Source organism: Electrona antarctica, assembly GCF_951216825.1.
Source record: "Electrona antarctica genome assembly, chromosome: 2".
Classification (NCBI taxonomy): domain Eukaryota; kingdom Metazoa; phylum Chordata; class Actinopteri; order Myctophiformes; family Myctophidae; genus Electrona; species Electrona antarctica.
The window spans coordinates 37,121,774-37,137,831 of record NC_136807.1 but is presented as its reverse complement, the minus strand read 5'-3'; the positions used below and the strand labels follow the sequence as shown (position 1 = coordinate 37,137,831).

Genomic DNA, 16,058 nt, shown 5'->3' with positions numbered 1-16,058 from the left:
TGGTCTTAATTGGTACGTATTTGGCATCCAAAGACGTACCAAATCCTTAATTGGAATGTGTAAATGGAAAAGTTGACACTAAAGTCGTATAGTAACCAAATTCCCTGGGCTGGACAAATTAAACCTCATATTCAAAATATTCAATACTGTCCTGAAGCCAGACAGACAGACAGTCCTGGCCCTTGTGCCAATGAGCCAGGACTGTTCACTTGATTTTTCCCAGATGGTCTGAAACATAGAGTTCCTGTTTGTGCTGCAACAAAGGATCAATTAACATTCCCAGTGGAGCACTGAGGGAGCAGCCTGATTTTGTAGCTTATTTACCCTGATGTGTGTGTGTGTGTGTGGGGGGGCGACTGGTGGGAAACTAGCAACACAGAGCTACTCACACACAGTGCCCATGGGGCTGTGTGTGTGTGTGTGTGTGTGTGTGTGTGTGTGTGTGTGTGTGTGTGTGTGTGGCTAAGCTATGTCGTGCACATGATGTCAGAACCTTGGACAGATCCCCTAGCTGTAGACTGGAGAACCACATCGGTTTGAGGAACTCAACAGCCCTAAATTCAGATGAATAGCCATGTGGTGCCAATGCTCTAACGACAAAAGGCCCTGAGCTTTCCCACAGTCAGCGACTCAGCATCCAGTCGGGGTGTGTGGGGGCTGAATTATTGCCAGGGCAATAACGCTCGGTCGCGCTGTGATTTGGGTGGATATAGACCCAAACGTATCACAGATAATACAAAATCTGCGTTTTATCTCGTTTTATCAAGACGCTCTACTGTATGTTGCCATAACATCGCGCGACCGTCCCTAGAGAGAGAGAGAGAGAGAGAGTGTGTGGCGCGCGCGCGTGCGTTTATAGGCTGGCATCGGCGTAGGGCCTGGCCAATCTTCGCCTGTGCGTGTGTGCCATCATAGAGTAGGGGGGGGGGGGGGGGGGGGGGTGTGCTCGTTTGTTTGGTCGTGTGACTGGAATGTGGAGGACGCTTTCCACGAGCGTACGTACCTCCCCATCTCCATCTCCCTCAGTCTTCTCCTCCTCCCCCACGTGGCGCACGACACGGCACGCATGTGGACGGAACTCGTGCTTTACTGCCACACTTCCTCAATCTCCTGACAGCAGGTGGTGGCCTCACGCCGCAACGCCACTGACTGTCATATTCAACACAGTTATGTTTGTCTTTTCATTCAGTCTTAACTTCCACACGCACACTGAGACTTCTGGGCAGACTTCATGTGAAGAACGTATTTTCAGTGAGTAGCCTGTAGCCCACACATCATGCACATTTGACATTTATATCCCCGAGCGATTCCCCAGCTAGCCATGGTTCATATCACTGTCTGATACTGATAGTGATAGATAGGGTGGTCTGGACTCTGAGGTTTGGGTCAGACTGGGCAAATGTGGCAAATGGCTAATGAAAAGCTGTAAATTGTAGGTGAAAGTCTAAAAATAGACAGCTTCTGGTAAATGCTAAGAAATAAAACCAATTTTGACACTCCATCTAGAATTTTATCTAAAACTTGTGCAGTGTGCACTGTGCACACAACGCATGTTTTCTTTTACTCAATTACATTTACACCATCTTTTTCCATTAGGGTTTTCCATTTTAGAATAGAATATATTGTCAATTTGGCACGTTTGGCACACACACGCGCACACACACACACACACCCGAGGGGATTGATGGAATAAAGAAGAAAAATAACTGAGATGACAGTTCAAAACAAATGTCAATCAAAACCTTGTTAGAGTTTAAGTCAAGACAAACAATGTATGCTAATATGTCTGACAACTTTGACACAGTCAGATTACACTTTATATTAATTACAAGCAATTCATTACATGAATTGCTTTAAAATCCAAATAATGCCCAACAAATCCGAATACACTGCCAACCTTACCAAGATATAAACAGACCACAAGGGATTTATGTGTCACATTAAGCAATATTGAATATAATGATTAGAATATTATAATATATATTTACAGTATATCAACAGTCAATGAATATATAAAAGTCTCACGACAAACAGTTAGACTTAACAGGCATCTGTCACGGTTCTGTAGTGTATAGTAGTCCATCATGTGCTGGAGTCGAGCAGGAGTCAGCAATACCAGTGAACAGAACTGCACGTCTATCTATGGGACCCGGCTTGGTTGTGGAACCTGATGGCATGAATGACTGTCCAAGTCAGATTGTCCAGTTTAACTCCAACTACAGCCTCCCTAAACAGCTTGTTCAGTTTGTTGGGTGATGCTGTTTGTCCAGTTAAGGACCAGTTCATAAAAATGGACACTTGAAACCATTTGTTGCATTTTATGCTCTGGTTCTTTCATGTGCACCTCCATCATGTGCACCCATGCCAGGTTTCACACTGTCATGAGTCATTAATGGCCTTTGATTCTTCCTCCTTTGGAATTCCATTGGGCCACTCAAGAACTCAGCCTTCAAGACTACAGATTAGATTATTAACACATGCAGTGGAAATGAAACTGTTTTGCCTGTCAAACGTATGCAATTCATTGTTATGCCATCATAACATGTTGGTAAAGTTGAGCTAGGCTAGAATATTATTTTATCTTGTAACCTGGTGTTTTTCGAAGGGTTACCACCTTGACCCACATTTGGTTCTATTTGCTCCATGGCACTTCTGTTTCTGTTTAACTTTATGAACGTTTAATAATAATATTAATAATAGTTATGCATTATCTAGATACCCAACGCGCTTCACATTGAAGGGGATTATTGCACCCAACTGGCTGATGGTATGTAACATTATGTACGGTATGTTGTTTTCATAATAAAAGGTCTGTGAATCCCAGATATTTGGATGCTTTAAAATGCTTTAAGAAAAGGGGGAAAAAAGGGTTTCTTTAGGCCTGATTGCTTTAGATGTTTCCTTAATAGCCGCTGACTTGTGTCGCTTAAGTGTGTCATCATGTATTCTTTTTTTATCAACATCTAACTAATTCCTATTTCAAATGTAATAATAAATATATATAATGCTATATGATCTAACCTGTGTTGACCAGATAACATTTTTCATTACCTGTACTAGCTTATCATGAGAAACATCCCTTGCATAGCCTACTGCCCTTTGAGTTATTGATGTGTTGTGTCTCCCATTGTTGTGGTGGACAGCCCACTGGTCTCAGAGTGTGGGAACCCCAGCCTAGACTGTGCCACATGGCTTTGTTATGCTAATCTACCAGTATAAAATGGAGCAGAGCTGCTCCAGTGAGCCCAGATAAACATTGTATTCCAGAAGGAGCTGGTCACTATTTCCACACAGACATGGCTCCCTGTTCCACCAGCTACTCCTCTATCCACCATATCAGACAAGAAAGAGACATAAAAGTGAGTATTCACGATTCAATGGGCTTATAAGTGAATTTGTAATGTTTTGCATCTACTGGTAGGAAATGCATGGATTGTTTAATTTAAGCTTGTTTTTGTTATTACAATCAAACTCCACTCCACAAGATTACATTATTTTGTGCAAGCTTCCTACATGCTATTTACATTTATTTACTGTTCATAGTCTGTGCAAATATATTTACATAGAATATGAATGAAATATAGAGTCATGTTTCAGGTATACATACAGTATGTTACGTTTGTATACAAAGTTACTACTTAATCCTCTTCACACATAAGGTCACACATAAGGTCTGACTCTTCAACAATATATATACCAAAAAGTACAATCAGTGTGAGGGTGGAAAGGTCAAAGTACGGTAGTACCATGGGCGTAATCACAAGCCTAATCGAGTCTAATCGAGTCACTCATCTTTCACCCTCAGTTAAGAAAACCCCTTGTGGAGAAAATGCGACGGGATCGCATCAACAGCTGCATTGAGCAGCTCAAGCTCATCCTGGAGAAAGAGTTCCAGCAGCAGGACCCCAACGCCAAGCTGGAGAAAGCTGACATCCTGGAGATGACTGTGAGCTTCCTGAGGCAGCAGCTGCAGTCTGGCCGCCACAGCCAAGGCTACACCCATTGCTGGAGAGAGTCTCTGAACTTTCTCTCTGTCAGCCCCAAGAGGGAGCCCTCCTCCAGCACTCCTCCTCTCCAGGGACTCCAGCAGCAGGAGGCAGAGCAGTTTCATCAGGTCCAGAGAGTCAGCGGTTCCTCCCCAGTCTGCTCCAGCCTCGGAACTACCATCCTCCAGGAGAGCTTCCCCAAAGATCCAGTATGGAGGCCTTGGTAGTGATGATGACACTAGTATAAGAATAAACCTCAAGAACCTGAGGGGGAAACCTTTCTCCCTCATTGTGTAGGACATTTGCATTCCCTAATCTGCTCATTTGTTGGTGGGTTAATCTTATTGTCTCATCACATTGATGGACAAATAGCAATATTGAAAGCAAAGGCGTTCACTTTTTCTTATTGAAGATTGTTTTTGCCTTAATTTTAAATCAGACTGGTTTGTGATGTTGATTTTATTTTATTTACCCAAACCATTGTAACATGATCACTTACTCTAGTTCTTACTCCAAAGTTAATCTTTGGTCTGCCTGTAATGGTATCTTACTATCTTCAAATACTGTACTTTTACTGACAGCTGTTTTTGAGAATATTTCTCTTCTGTTTTGAATTATCTAAAGCCACATGTTTGTGGTATGTGGTATGTGTGTATGTGTGAGAGAAAGTTATTTTTTACAGCATTTCTATGCTTTCTTACTGGATAGGAGAGTGTAGTGAGACAAACAAGGATGGAGAAAAGAGAGACATGCAAGTCAAGACTGGGAGTCGGATTCAAACTCGGTTCCTTGCAGCTCAAAAGGAGCACATGGTCTGCACTATTGTGTGTGTGTGTGTGTGTGTGTGTGTGTGTGTGTGTGTGTGTGTGTGTGTGTGTGTGTGTGTGTGTGTGTGTGTGTGTGTGTGTGTGTGTGTGTGTGTGTGTGTGTGTGTGTGTGTGTGTGTGTGTGTGTGTGTGTGTGTGTGTGGGTTTGTGTGTGTGGGCGTTTGTATTTTTATTATGTATTGGTGCTCTTGTTACATTGCTATCACATTTTGGCTCTTAAAACGCATTTGTATGACAATTATCAATAAACGATATACAATCATTGAAACATTCGTTCTATAGCACTTTTCCTTCATGATAAAAGAGTGGAGTGTCTTTTAGAGCACTCCAAAATCACTTTCGCCTTGTAATGTAAACAAACAGTTAAGAGCTCTGGTGGTGTCGTGCTAAAATGCTATAATCCAATAGAAAAAGGTGCCCCTCCACATTTGGCCCCTTCATATACACACACACCTGTACCCCTGACACAGATGTCCCCATCACCTAACTCATCGTACACTGTACATTGTACAGAATTTGTTATGAATACAGAATGTCATTTTATTATCAAAACAAATGTGACAAATGCGCTTGAATTGTGATGTGTTGTTTGATTTTGATTTATTAGACATTATGTTTAAAAGAAAAACACATGGTACATTCTTCTCACAGAAACGGCAAAGGATAAAACACAATGTCTGCAAATTATTTCCATTGTAGGGATGTTAATAGTTTAATCGATTAATTGGCGTTAAGAAATTCTTCAGTTAACAATTTGTCAAAAATTCCGAGGTTCTATCATTGGTCTCCGCGTGTGCGTGGCCGATGAATGCACATGTGGGCCGGTTAAAAAAAAGTCCCCCCACCTTGGTAGCCACAGAAACGTGCACTTTTCATTTCATTTTATTCCTCATACAAAGATGCCATTGCTGGCCCTGTATCTCAAATATTTGATTAAGGAATATAATATGCCTTCTGTATTCTTTCTGTATATCAGCAAAAGGAAAATTAAGATTCTCAGATTTTTAAAAAAGAAGGAAAAAAAAAGAAAAACGCTCTGTAGAGCCTTGTGAATAGAGCATCCATACCATCCATACCAGTTTGGCCGTTGTCTCGCCACTTTAAAGCACTATGTAACTTTCCTCTTCTACCCCGGATTTGAACCTGGTTTCCTGTGCAAGTGCTGACATTTTTACCATTGATCTAATCATTGACCTGCCTGCTTGCTCAGGGGATACATTGAATCTTGACCATCATTCGTGTCAGATCCTGTGTCTAGGTGAGACGTCACGTGACCTTTGACAATATCTAAATAGAAGAACAGGGAGGTCAAAATACGACCACCCCAATTGTATAAGTACTATACAGATTGGACGAATTTTCATTTTATTCAATTAAAAAAGCGTCATAGTGCCATTTTAACAATGGTGACCACATGATGTGATCAACCCAGGTCCTCGCTTATGTGAACCCAGCCTTCACGCTTCTACACAAACAGAACATGCCATCAAAGCCCAAGACCCGTATGCCTGGGATCAGGTCTGTATTTTATTATGGTCAACCAGTCCAGGTCGGTTCAGATTCTAATGTCTCCGGCCCTGGGAGAAGACCAGTACTGAGTGCTGACCAGGAAAGGAAAGCATGAAGTGCTGCCAGATGCTTAGGCTGAACTGGTATTACTAACATATCAATCTATATCTCCATGGGATCAAAGGTGTGCAGCACGGACCAAGCATGATATTGGATTCCTTCTTCATCGAGGACTGTTTTTGCAAAGTGTACAAATTATGTGCAAATTGAAAATGGGAAAAGTAGTCCGTTAAAAGGCCAGAACTATGAGCGTTATTTGTGCCAAGTTAGTGGCAGTTGGTCAACTGGTGTGCTGTGGGAATGCACACACCAAAATCGACAGCTTTCCAATCTTTCGATTCTTTAGCAAGGCCCTGGTTCCATTTCTGTTGAGTGACATCACACAACACCTTTTGTGTTTTCTTTATTAGTGTGATTTATTGTGATGATAGTTCAAATATAATAATAATTATTATTATTTGACATTTGTGGATGTGAAAAACAAGCTATATACCAAAACAGAACATTTACTACTTAATGTTACAGGTTTATTTTTCTGAGTTGTGAATAACATTGTCCTACAATAATAGGCAATCACATTTGGGAAGACTGTACAAAGTGCACAACACACGCAAGTGGGAATGAATCAGCTGTTGCTGCAAACACCACCTGTCCTTGACATTCAATTACTTGAAGCCTTTATGAAAGGCAAATCATAATAGATAGAGAGATATTATCAACATAGTCAATAGCTTCAAAACATTGTACATAGTTCTCATTTAAATACTCAATACCCAATAATAAAGATAGCCAATTTGAGGACTGGGTCAGGACTGGAGTATGTACTACTAAACAAAAGTTTGGATACGTTTTGTTTGGATAATAACCCAATACATGTCCATCAATATGATGAATCAATATACCTTGACACTCAGTGACTGAGCAGAATGGAAAATGCATATTTCCTACTCAGTGAGGGAGAAAGGGTTTCCCCTCAGGTTCTGATGGTGTCTCAGTCTGTTATAGTGTCACTACCAAGGCCTCCAGACCGGATCATGGTTGTTGTTCTCCTGGATGGTGGTAGTTCTGAGGCTGGAGGAACCGCTGGCTCTCTGGGCCTGATGAAACTGCTCCTCCTGGTGCTGGAGTCCTTGGAGAGGAGCAGTGCTGTGGAAGGACTCCCTCTTGGGGCTGACAGAGAGGCACTGAGAGTAACCCTGGCTGTGGCGGCCAGACTGCAGCTGCTGCCTCAGGATGCTCACAGTCATCTCCAGGATGTCAGCTTTCTCCAGCTTGGCGTTGGGGTCCTGCTGCTGGAACTCTCTCCCCAGGATGAGCTTGAGCTGCTCAATGCAGCTGTTGATGCGATCCCGTCGCATTTTCTCCACAAAGGGTTTTCTTACCTGAGGGTGCAAAGATGAGAGAGTTTGTTAAACAAAAGCAATCGTCAGGAATTTGAAGCAGCAAATTCCAAATAATGAAAATTAGTACCTAGAAAAGTGCTATATAAATTGTATGTATTTTTATTATTATTATTACAAGACCATTCAATACTCACTTTGATGTCTCTTTCAGGTAATCTGATATGATGAATCGAGGAATAGGTGGTGGAACAGGGAGCCATGTCCGTGTGGAAATAGTGATCAGCTCCTCTGGACTCACTAGAGCAGCGCTGCTCCATTTTATACTGGTAGATTAGCATAACAAAGCCATGTGGCCAGTCTAGGCTGGGGTTCCCACACTCTGAGACCAGTGGGCCGCCCACCACGACAATGGGAGACATGTCAATAACTCAGAGGGCAGTAGGCTATATGGGAGGGATGAGAGATGCAACAGGTAATGAACATGTTATCTGCCTGATCATCGTCAGTCATATGATATGCTCAGTTTGAAATGAGAATGAAATTAGTCCTTGATATGAATCAAGCAGATGGGACACACTTACATCATGGAAAGTATCCCTGAGGAGGGTGGGATGGGGGTGAGCTATTAAAGAGAGCTCAGCTGGGTCAAATGACTGAATGTTTGTATCTGCAGGGTGGCCAGTATAGATAACTGTTTAAGATATATTGATTAGACCAGGAATAATATAATCTCTGTAATTGAACTCTTATCTGAGCATATGACTTATCTCTCCCACTCCAGCAAAGACCAAGGGAATAACCAAGGTATTATTACATTTTTGTTCTCTAGCTGCCTTTGTGGACAGAATACACAGAACTGTTGCATACTGCACAATATCCTGGGTGTTAGTTTAATAGTTAAAGGTAGTGAAAGTGACATTTTGGTTAGAACATTTTTTTTAAACCTATATTCAGATAATTTAATTCAGATAACCATTGTTCAATACCAAGGGTGTCCCTGTCTCTTCAGCCCTATAATAAACAGAAAATGCATTTTCAGGTGGTTTGCCAATGTAGTCGATACAGGAGAGTGAACCCATTTATCAGCCTCCATTTTATTGTTTCAGTTTAAAAATTGTCTGTTCCTTTCTTTGTTTCATCACTTCCAATTTATCATGTAATCTGTATGATGTATCTCTCCTGATTGAATAAACCCAGGTCCCAGACCTGAAAATGCATTTTCTGTTTACTAAGTAAATACCTAGGGAGACAGGGATAACTTTACTAAACAAACTTATTTTTTGAAACAAACAAATAAAACAGAATCACTTACTGCACCTGAACATCCAGGTTTTCACTGTACAGGGTTCCCTGTGTGCATGGTTCACTATGCGCTATCTACTGAGTACTGAGTATCTCAATGCTGTGACGGCGGAATAAATAAAAATAACAGTAACCCTCCCTGCTAGACCCCGTGAAAAGAACACAGAGAGATGGTTAATGTTCTGTATAATGGCGACTGCATGTGAAAATTTGTTGAAAATGTTCAAAATGAACATAGAGCCTTTTTATCCAGAAATGTGATGGACCCAATATAACCACTTTAACTGTGGTGTCCATATTTTGGGCACGTTTTTTCTTCTTTTTTTTTTTTACATTTTCCAAATTTTGGAAAATCTTACCTTTTACATTGTTCTTGTGGCTGAAAGGAAATAAAACTCGGCCATGCAGCCTCTTCACCCATGGCACGCTTCTATTGTCCACTGAGAGGATTAGGCTGGGAGTGGACAGGAGACTGTGGGAAAGCCAAGCACGGCCTCTACTCACACATCTCATGGTCAATAAGGCTGACCTCTTGGCCACAAAAGACCCTTTCATCCCTGTGCCCACAGACAACAGACCACAGCAAGGTGTGTGTGTGTGTGTGTGTGTGTGTGTGTGTGTGTGTGTGTGTGTGTGTGTGTGTGTGTGTGTGTGTGTGTGTGTGTGTGTGTGTGTGTGTGTGTGTGTGTGTGTGTGTGTGTGTGTGTGTGTGTGTGTGTGTGTGTGTGTGTGTGTGTGTGTGTCATACACAAGCAAGTGTGACCAATTGGGTATTTATATTATATGTCATGCAGTAATGGTGAACAAGACCATTTTCTGGGCTGTTTGGGGGTGGGGTGTGTGACCACCATCTGTCTGTTACTTAATCTTTATACATGTCATATCATGTTTTACAGGCCAGCCCTAAATTGAAATGTACGCACCAGGACATAACCCCCCCCCCCCCTCATTTTTAGTCATTGATGTCTTAAATCTTATTTTCTGTCATCGGGATGATGTAATGTATCTTGCTTCCTAAATCACACATTTTATAAAATGTGATTATCTTTGTACTAATGAAATGATCTGTCTCACCTAACTCACTGGCTTATCTTTCAGTCGATCTAATTCTAATTTTGAATATTTCAGTAACCGCACCCATATTAGTGACTTTTACCACATGAACCCTAGGCGTCCATATTCTCTGGATGAACATTCGGCGAAAATAGCCGAGCTGGAGACAGACGAGGAGAGAGAGGCGGGGAGTGACATACAGCAAAGTTAATCAGGAACGGGACTTGAACCTGCGATGTGCTGTCAGGTTTCATTAGAGGAGCCTATATAGGTGCCCGGACCGCTCGGCCGGACCGGGCCAAGACAGATATATTTATGATGGACATAAGTGTTGACCGTCCGTGGTCCTGAGACTCTCCCTCTAACTAAGGGTGGTGAGTGACAGCTCAGAGAAAATGATGACACCAGACAGTTGTTATCACACGATTGCTTCTTCTGAAGTTTATTACACACAGAGAATACAGTACTGGACACATGCCTGTGCCCAGAAGATATGATGCATGGAAAAGAACAAAATGAGTCGGAATAGAACATGCATCTCATAGCATTGTGCATAGACGTCAGTCAAATGATAAAGGTCATTCTAATCATAACATCTACCAGTATTATAAATAGGCTTACACTATGCATATAAGCATAAACACTCCCTTTTTCATAAAATCTAATTCTACAAAAATTCTACAAAACAGGGCATCATTGTTTGTTCATGGTGTACATTTGAATGCAGTTTTGAAAATGGGCAGTTGTGTTCATTTGTGGCCTTAGAATAATAATGTAAACCTTGGGCAGAAAGTAGCCAGCGAAAACACCTAGCACGCTGGACAGAATAGCAAGTACGTGCATGGCCATGGTAAACTCGCCTCTGCTCATGAGGTAGAGGGTGAAGAAACTGATCCAGGAAATCATGTAGACCATGAGGCTGAACGTGACACACTTGGCCTCGTTGTAATTGGCCGGCAGGTCTTTACCCATGTAGCTAAACGAGAAGCAGAGGACGCTGAGCAGCGACACATAGGCCAACTCCAGGCCTGCTCCAGGAGAGAGGGTGTTGCTGCATTCCAGAACAATGCTGTCGGAGTAGAAGGCCAGATCCTGGGAGGGGTGAGGCGGGTCGAGAGCCACACGGAAAACGGAGATCAGCAGGATGGTGGCAGACACCAGGAGGATTGTAAACTCGGGACCGTGGTTCTTGGACCAGATGTCGTACGCTTGTGGCATTTTGGACTTGAGCTTGAAGATGCAGACAATTTGGAAGGCTCGCACGGTCATGCAGGCCAAGCACGCACTGAAGCTGAAGACAAACAGGGGCTGCTTGAGGATACAGGCCACCCGAGACGGTCGGCCAAAGTGGCACAAGGCGCTGGCAGCTGCGGCCGTTAAGGAGGCCAGCATCAGGAGGCAGGTGCGCCCTCCGGCAGACTTGACCACAGGGGTTCCCAGGTTGAACAGGAAGATGAGCGCTGAGCCAGAGGTCAGGAGGACGGAGAAGACCAGGAGGATGAGAATGGGGATAGAGAGTGGGGCGTCCCAGGCCAAATAGAGGACGGTCCTGTTCAAACACTGCTCGCTCAGCGGGGGAGCCCACTGCTGCGAGGGACACGGCTGGCAGGAAGTTGATCCTGAGGAGGAGTAGAGGGGATGGGGGTAATATGGATACAATGAGATGAGACCATTTTAAACTAGAGAATTTGCCATTTTGGGAAATTGCAAGTGTGGTTGCAATTTCCCTCGAGTAGCTCGCTAAAGTACATGATGATTATGATGATGATGATGATGATGATGATGATGTATTGACCCACATGACGTCACAGGTAATCAGATATAGTTTAAATAAAGTCCACACTAATGATGGGTAGAGAGTAGAGACTGTAGAAGTGTAGAGACTGGATTGCGGTGGGGTTTTCTGCATGACGGTGTTTGAACTGAGCATTTTATGGTTACAACTGAGAAGAAACAACAGTAATTTTATGGACTCATATAATGTATCCCTTCTTGAGTTTACACAATAAGAACAGTTGCAGCCACTTAATAAGCAGGGGCCTAATATGAACACTCTTCTAGACCCCCTACACCCCCTGCTGGTTAATCTTGCACACTACAGTTGAAAATACTGTGGTCTTGTTGAAGTTGTTGCATTTTTGTTATCAAACCTGGACAGCAGTTTGTTTGCCCCTGAATGAGGGACACCATTTACAAAACAGTCTGCATATATTTCCCTGCTTATTTTTTAACCCACCATTATGGCAGGATATTCTCTTCAGACAGTTTTAACCATTCGCCAAGCATTCTGTAATATGCCGTCTTACCACTTTTGTTGAGAAAGGTGGCAGCAGGACAGGCCAGACAGTCAAAGCAGCATTTATGCTGTCCTGTTTGCAGCTTCCTATGGCCGTGAGGACACTCGGAGGAGCAGATGGATAGAGGCACCTGTGGAGAACAGTACAAAAAGTGCTGGGAAAGATTACTTTCAAAACGGAAACCTATCCATGTATTATAAGACTATACTCTTATATACTCTGATATACTCTTATCATTATAATAAATAGCGTAAACCAATTAACTGTAGAAAAAAACAGAGAAAGAGAGAAACAGTTAAGCCTGATTTAATTAACTGTGTCGTTCTCCAATAAATACAAAATAATTTGGAATCTTCAAGCTGAAAGAAATCTGTTAAGTGAATGACACACACACACACACACACACACACACACAGCATTTTAATACTTTGAGTAAATGCTGGTTAGTTTGTAAACACTGGACTTACTGATCTTGAGGGTCCAGTGCCTGGCCATTCAATCTGAGCAGTGTCCACAGTGAGAAGAACAGTGGGGTCTTGTGTGAACGAGCCCACAACTCTGAGAAACCAGTCTGTCCCATTCCAAATCCATGTCACTATGTCATATCCTGCGGGTGGATCTCCATTCTCATCAAAGTACACAGATGTGTTCCCGAGAGAGAATTTCACCCGTTTAAGCCATGTCAGAAGCTGAAGGGAAGGAAAATGGAAAAATGTCTCTAATCTGGTGTGTGTGTGTGTGTGTGTGTGTGTGTGTGTGTGTGTGTGTGTGTGTGTGTGTGTGTGTGTGTGTGTGTGTGTGTGTGTGTGTGTGTGTGTGTGTGTGTGTGTGTGTGTGTGTGTGTGTGTGTGTGTGTGTGTGTGTGTGTGTGTGTGTGTGTGTGTGTGTGTGTGTGTGTGTGTGTGTGTGTGTGTGTGCGCACACGCGCACGCAATGCAGGGTAGGCCTCCGGGTAGGCCACCATGGCAATATACATTTTCTCCCCTACATTAACCATACTCATGCAGCATACATTTTGTCCATCTCTTTCTTAGTATATTCTGGTGGGTAATAATGTAGACCTTTAAGCAGTACCATTAATTAACAGAGTGTGCACCCTAGCTGCATGTGCTCAAGCAAGGTCACAGAGCGACAGAAAGATTTCTATATAGGGTCTGAGAAAGTAGAGACACGTCAGAATTCTCCATGACAGAACAAGCCTTCTGTCCTGCTTCCAGGGGCCCCGACCGTCGAGCTGATATGGAGCGAATATGATTCGCGAAATAACAGGTCGTATATATGTTACTCATATTCAAATGCTGTTCTTATTCATCTTAGGGGAGTGCCCCCATGTAACCAATAAATATATGCCAGTGTGGGGCTAATTGGTAACACTGAGTTCTGCCTTTCATTGTACGGTGGGATGATTTAGAAGATCAAAGCTTTGGGTAGTGGGCAATCTCTGTGTGTGTATTATGCCCCCGGACCTCAGGATAAACAGAGCACTCTCACACCGTGTAGCATCAATTCTCATTTCAATGTTCAGGGCCGGAACTGTAATATTTGACATTCAACTCACCTGCCAGGGTTGTATTCTTCTTTTGTTGCATTCTCCTGAATCACAGCCTAGTGCCTGATGCAAAGCATGGGCCACAGCATACACTGCTTTATAAACATTGAAAGAAGATGTGATATCATACTTCTCCAAAGAGAAGTCTTGTCCTGCAAGACTGTAAAGATTTGTGTTCTTTAGGCAATCAGTGCCTAGGGACGGAGTACCATTTAAGAGTTCCTGAGTGTTGTTTCGCTGTCCAGAACCTGTCTTGTTCTCAAACTCCTTAAAACCAGACATGGCAGCATCTTTAATGGACACACCTATGACCGTGCCAATAGTGTGGATTCCAGGTATGCCTGACACAAGAGATGCAACAGACCAATCCTCCGTTCCAATCCACACCTTGCCTGTCACATTCCGGTCAACCACATACGGGAAGAACTTGCTAAGTTTGCTCTTGCTTGAGAAGACGACAATGGTGTTGACTTTGGTCTTCAGTATGCCCTTGACAATGTTCTTCATTGTCATGACTGTGTCATCAGTGTGTGCGGGAATGACCGCTTGGTATGCAATGCAAATGCCATGCTGTGGGGCTAGCTCGGACAGACTCTGCATGCCCTGGAGGCCATAGGAGTTGTCGCTGCCGAGGAGAGCGATCCATGTCCACTTGAAGTAAACCAGAAGCTCGATCATGGCTGCAACCTGGTTCTTGTCACTGGGAATCGTGCGGAGAAATGCTGGGTAGAGGTACTTGTTACTCAGCATCTCGTTACTTGCTTCATAAGATATCTGTAAGGGAGAACAATGGAAGAATTACTTTTGGATGCTGTTTTTAATACTGAAACATTGCAACATAATTTTGTTCCCTGATGTAAAATAAAAGGAACTTGAACTTTTAAATATTTCAATATTTTGTTTGCTTACAATACAAGTTCATGTTTACATTAAAGTTATATTGTTGCAGGTCAGGTTAAAATGTACCTGTGGTACTAGATAGGTCCCAAGTAATGCAGCTGGGGTGAAAGATTTGCTGCTGCTATCTGGGCCAATCACAGCCACTGCCTTTTGCTTTGAGTATGAACTTGAGTCTGGGTTGATTCTGGTTGTAGAAGGACTCTGGTACTGTTGCTCCAGCAGGTCCAGTGTGGCCAGGATACTGGCCGGCACTGAGCAGATATCATAGACTTGATATCCTAACTTCACTCCGGGTAATAGAGGTGGGTGTCTCGTGCCGTTGTTGATTTCTTCCACAGCAAATCTGAGAGCTTGCATCAGGTGATAGCCATGTTTGTTGGATCTACCCCTAGAGAACAGAACAATATCGACTTGAAGAAAAGCCCCATGCTCCAAACACTCCACGGTCTCCCCCTCTTTTTATTGCACAGTCAACTCTACAGTACTTAATCAGGTGAATTCATTCCATTCAGGAAAATGTTTATTATTCTCCTGAATATAATTAATTCACCTGATATGAACCCAATACAAATAAATAACATATCCATAGGGCAAACCACGTGAGATACATTTGAGAAAACTGAGGTTGACTCACTTATTGCAGTCTCCCAAGGCAGGCAAACCATTATCAGGTGAATCTGTGTAATGGAGGGGAAAGAGGCCAGTGATGGAAAAGTCACCCAGTAGCTGAAGTCCATTTCTCCGGGAGATGTAGTCTGGTTTCCTCACAGCCAGTGCCAGTGTCAGCCAACCTAGTGAAAGAAACACAACACTATACATACCGGAATCCATCCTTCCCTATCCACACCTCAGACACAATAGCATAGAACACTTCACTCTTTTTATTTTGTTTTTTGGCAGGGTGGTGGGTGGATTAAGAGTTTCTACGGAGGGAGGGGGCAGTAGGGAAAGAGTGAAATGTGGCCACCCACATTTTGCATCTTTCCTCAGAGTGTCATTCGAGCAAAGCATATTTACGTGTAGGTATTTTGTTTTTTGACCATAGAGTTTCCCTCCCATTAAAATTAGATGCACAAATGTAATTACCCATGAACAAGGGTATCCGTGAACAAGGGATAGACCGGTGTTTTTTCATCAATCTCAGATAAGTGACATGTAACAGTAAGCTAGAACAAACATCATCCTGTGGCACAGTTGTACATAGGCTTTCCATTATTCCTAAGGTTGCCGGT

General features: G+C 42.9%; 3 protein-coding genes across 10 annotated transcripts; 1 reads left to right on the top strand and 2 right to left on the bottom strand.

Moving 5' to 3' along the window:
• The first annotated feature begins 958 nt into the window (after nucleotides 1-958).
• LOC306935814 (transcription factor HES-5-like) lies at nucleotides 959-5,075 on the top strand. 8 transcript variants are annotated; one of them, XM_079519039.1, is made up of 4 exons: nucleotides 959-1,251; nucleotides 2,716-2,767; nucleotides 3,317-3,359; nucleotides 3,806-5,075. In XM_079519039.1, exon 4 carries the CDS (start codon nucleotides 3,830-3,832, stop codon nucleotides 4,211-4,213), a length of 384 nt encoding a protein of 127 aa, XP_079375165.1. In that variant the 5' UTR covers nucleotides 959-1,251; nucleotides 2,716-2,767; nucleotides 3,317-3,359; nucleotides 3,806-3,829; the 3' UTR covers nucleotides 4,214-5,075. The 8 variants fall into 8 exon arrangements, with proteins under 8 accessions (XP_079375165.1, XP_079375163.1, XP_079375162.1 ...); XM_079519037.1 differs by having other exon boundaries at nucleotides 3,295-3,359; XM_079519036.1 differs by having other exon boundaries at nucleotides 3,271-3,359.
• A 2,317-nt stretch (nucleotides 5,076-7,392) lies between these two features.
• LOC306933198 (transcription factor HES-5-like) lies at nucleotides 7,393-7,985 on the bottom strand (the record flags this gene model as incomplete). The annotated part of the gene is made up of 2 exons (XM_079515320.1): nucleotides 7,393-7,764; nucleotides 7,920-7,985. The coding sequence occupies 2 exons, from the start codon at nucleotides 7,983-7,985 to the stop codon at nucleotides 7,393-7,395; spliced, it is 438 nt and encodes a 145-aa protein (XP_079371446.1).
• A 2,788-nt stretch (nucleotides 7,986-10,773) lies between these two features.
• On the bottom strand, nucleotides 10,774-15,837 carry tas1r1 (taste receptor, type 1, member 1; the record flags this gene model as incomplete). Its single annotated transcript, XM_079515306.1, has 7 exons — nucleotides 10,774-11,699; nucleotides 12,387-12,507; nucleotides 12,845-13,066; nucleotides 13,936-14,700; nucleotides 14,893-15,214; nucleotides 15,461-15,617; nucleotides 15,798-15,837. 7 exons carry the CDS (start codon nucleotides 15,835-15,837, stop codon nucleotides 10,774-10,776), a joined length of 2,553 nt encoding a protein of 850 aa, XP_079371432.1.
• Nucleotides 15,838-16,058: the final 221 nt, after the last annotated feature.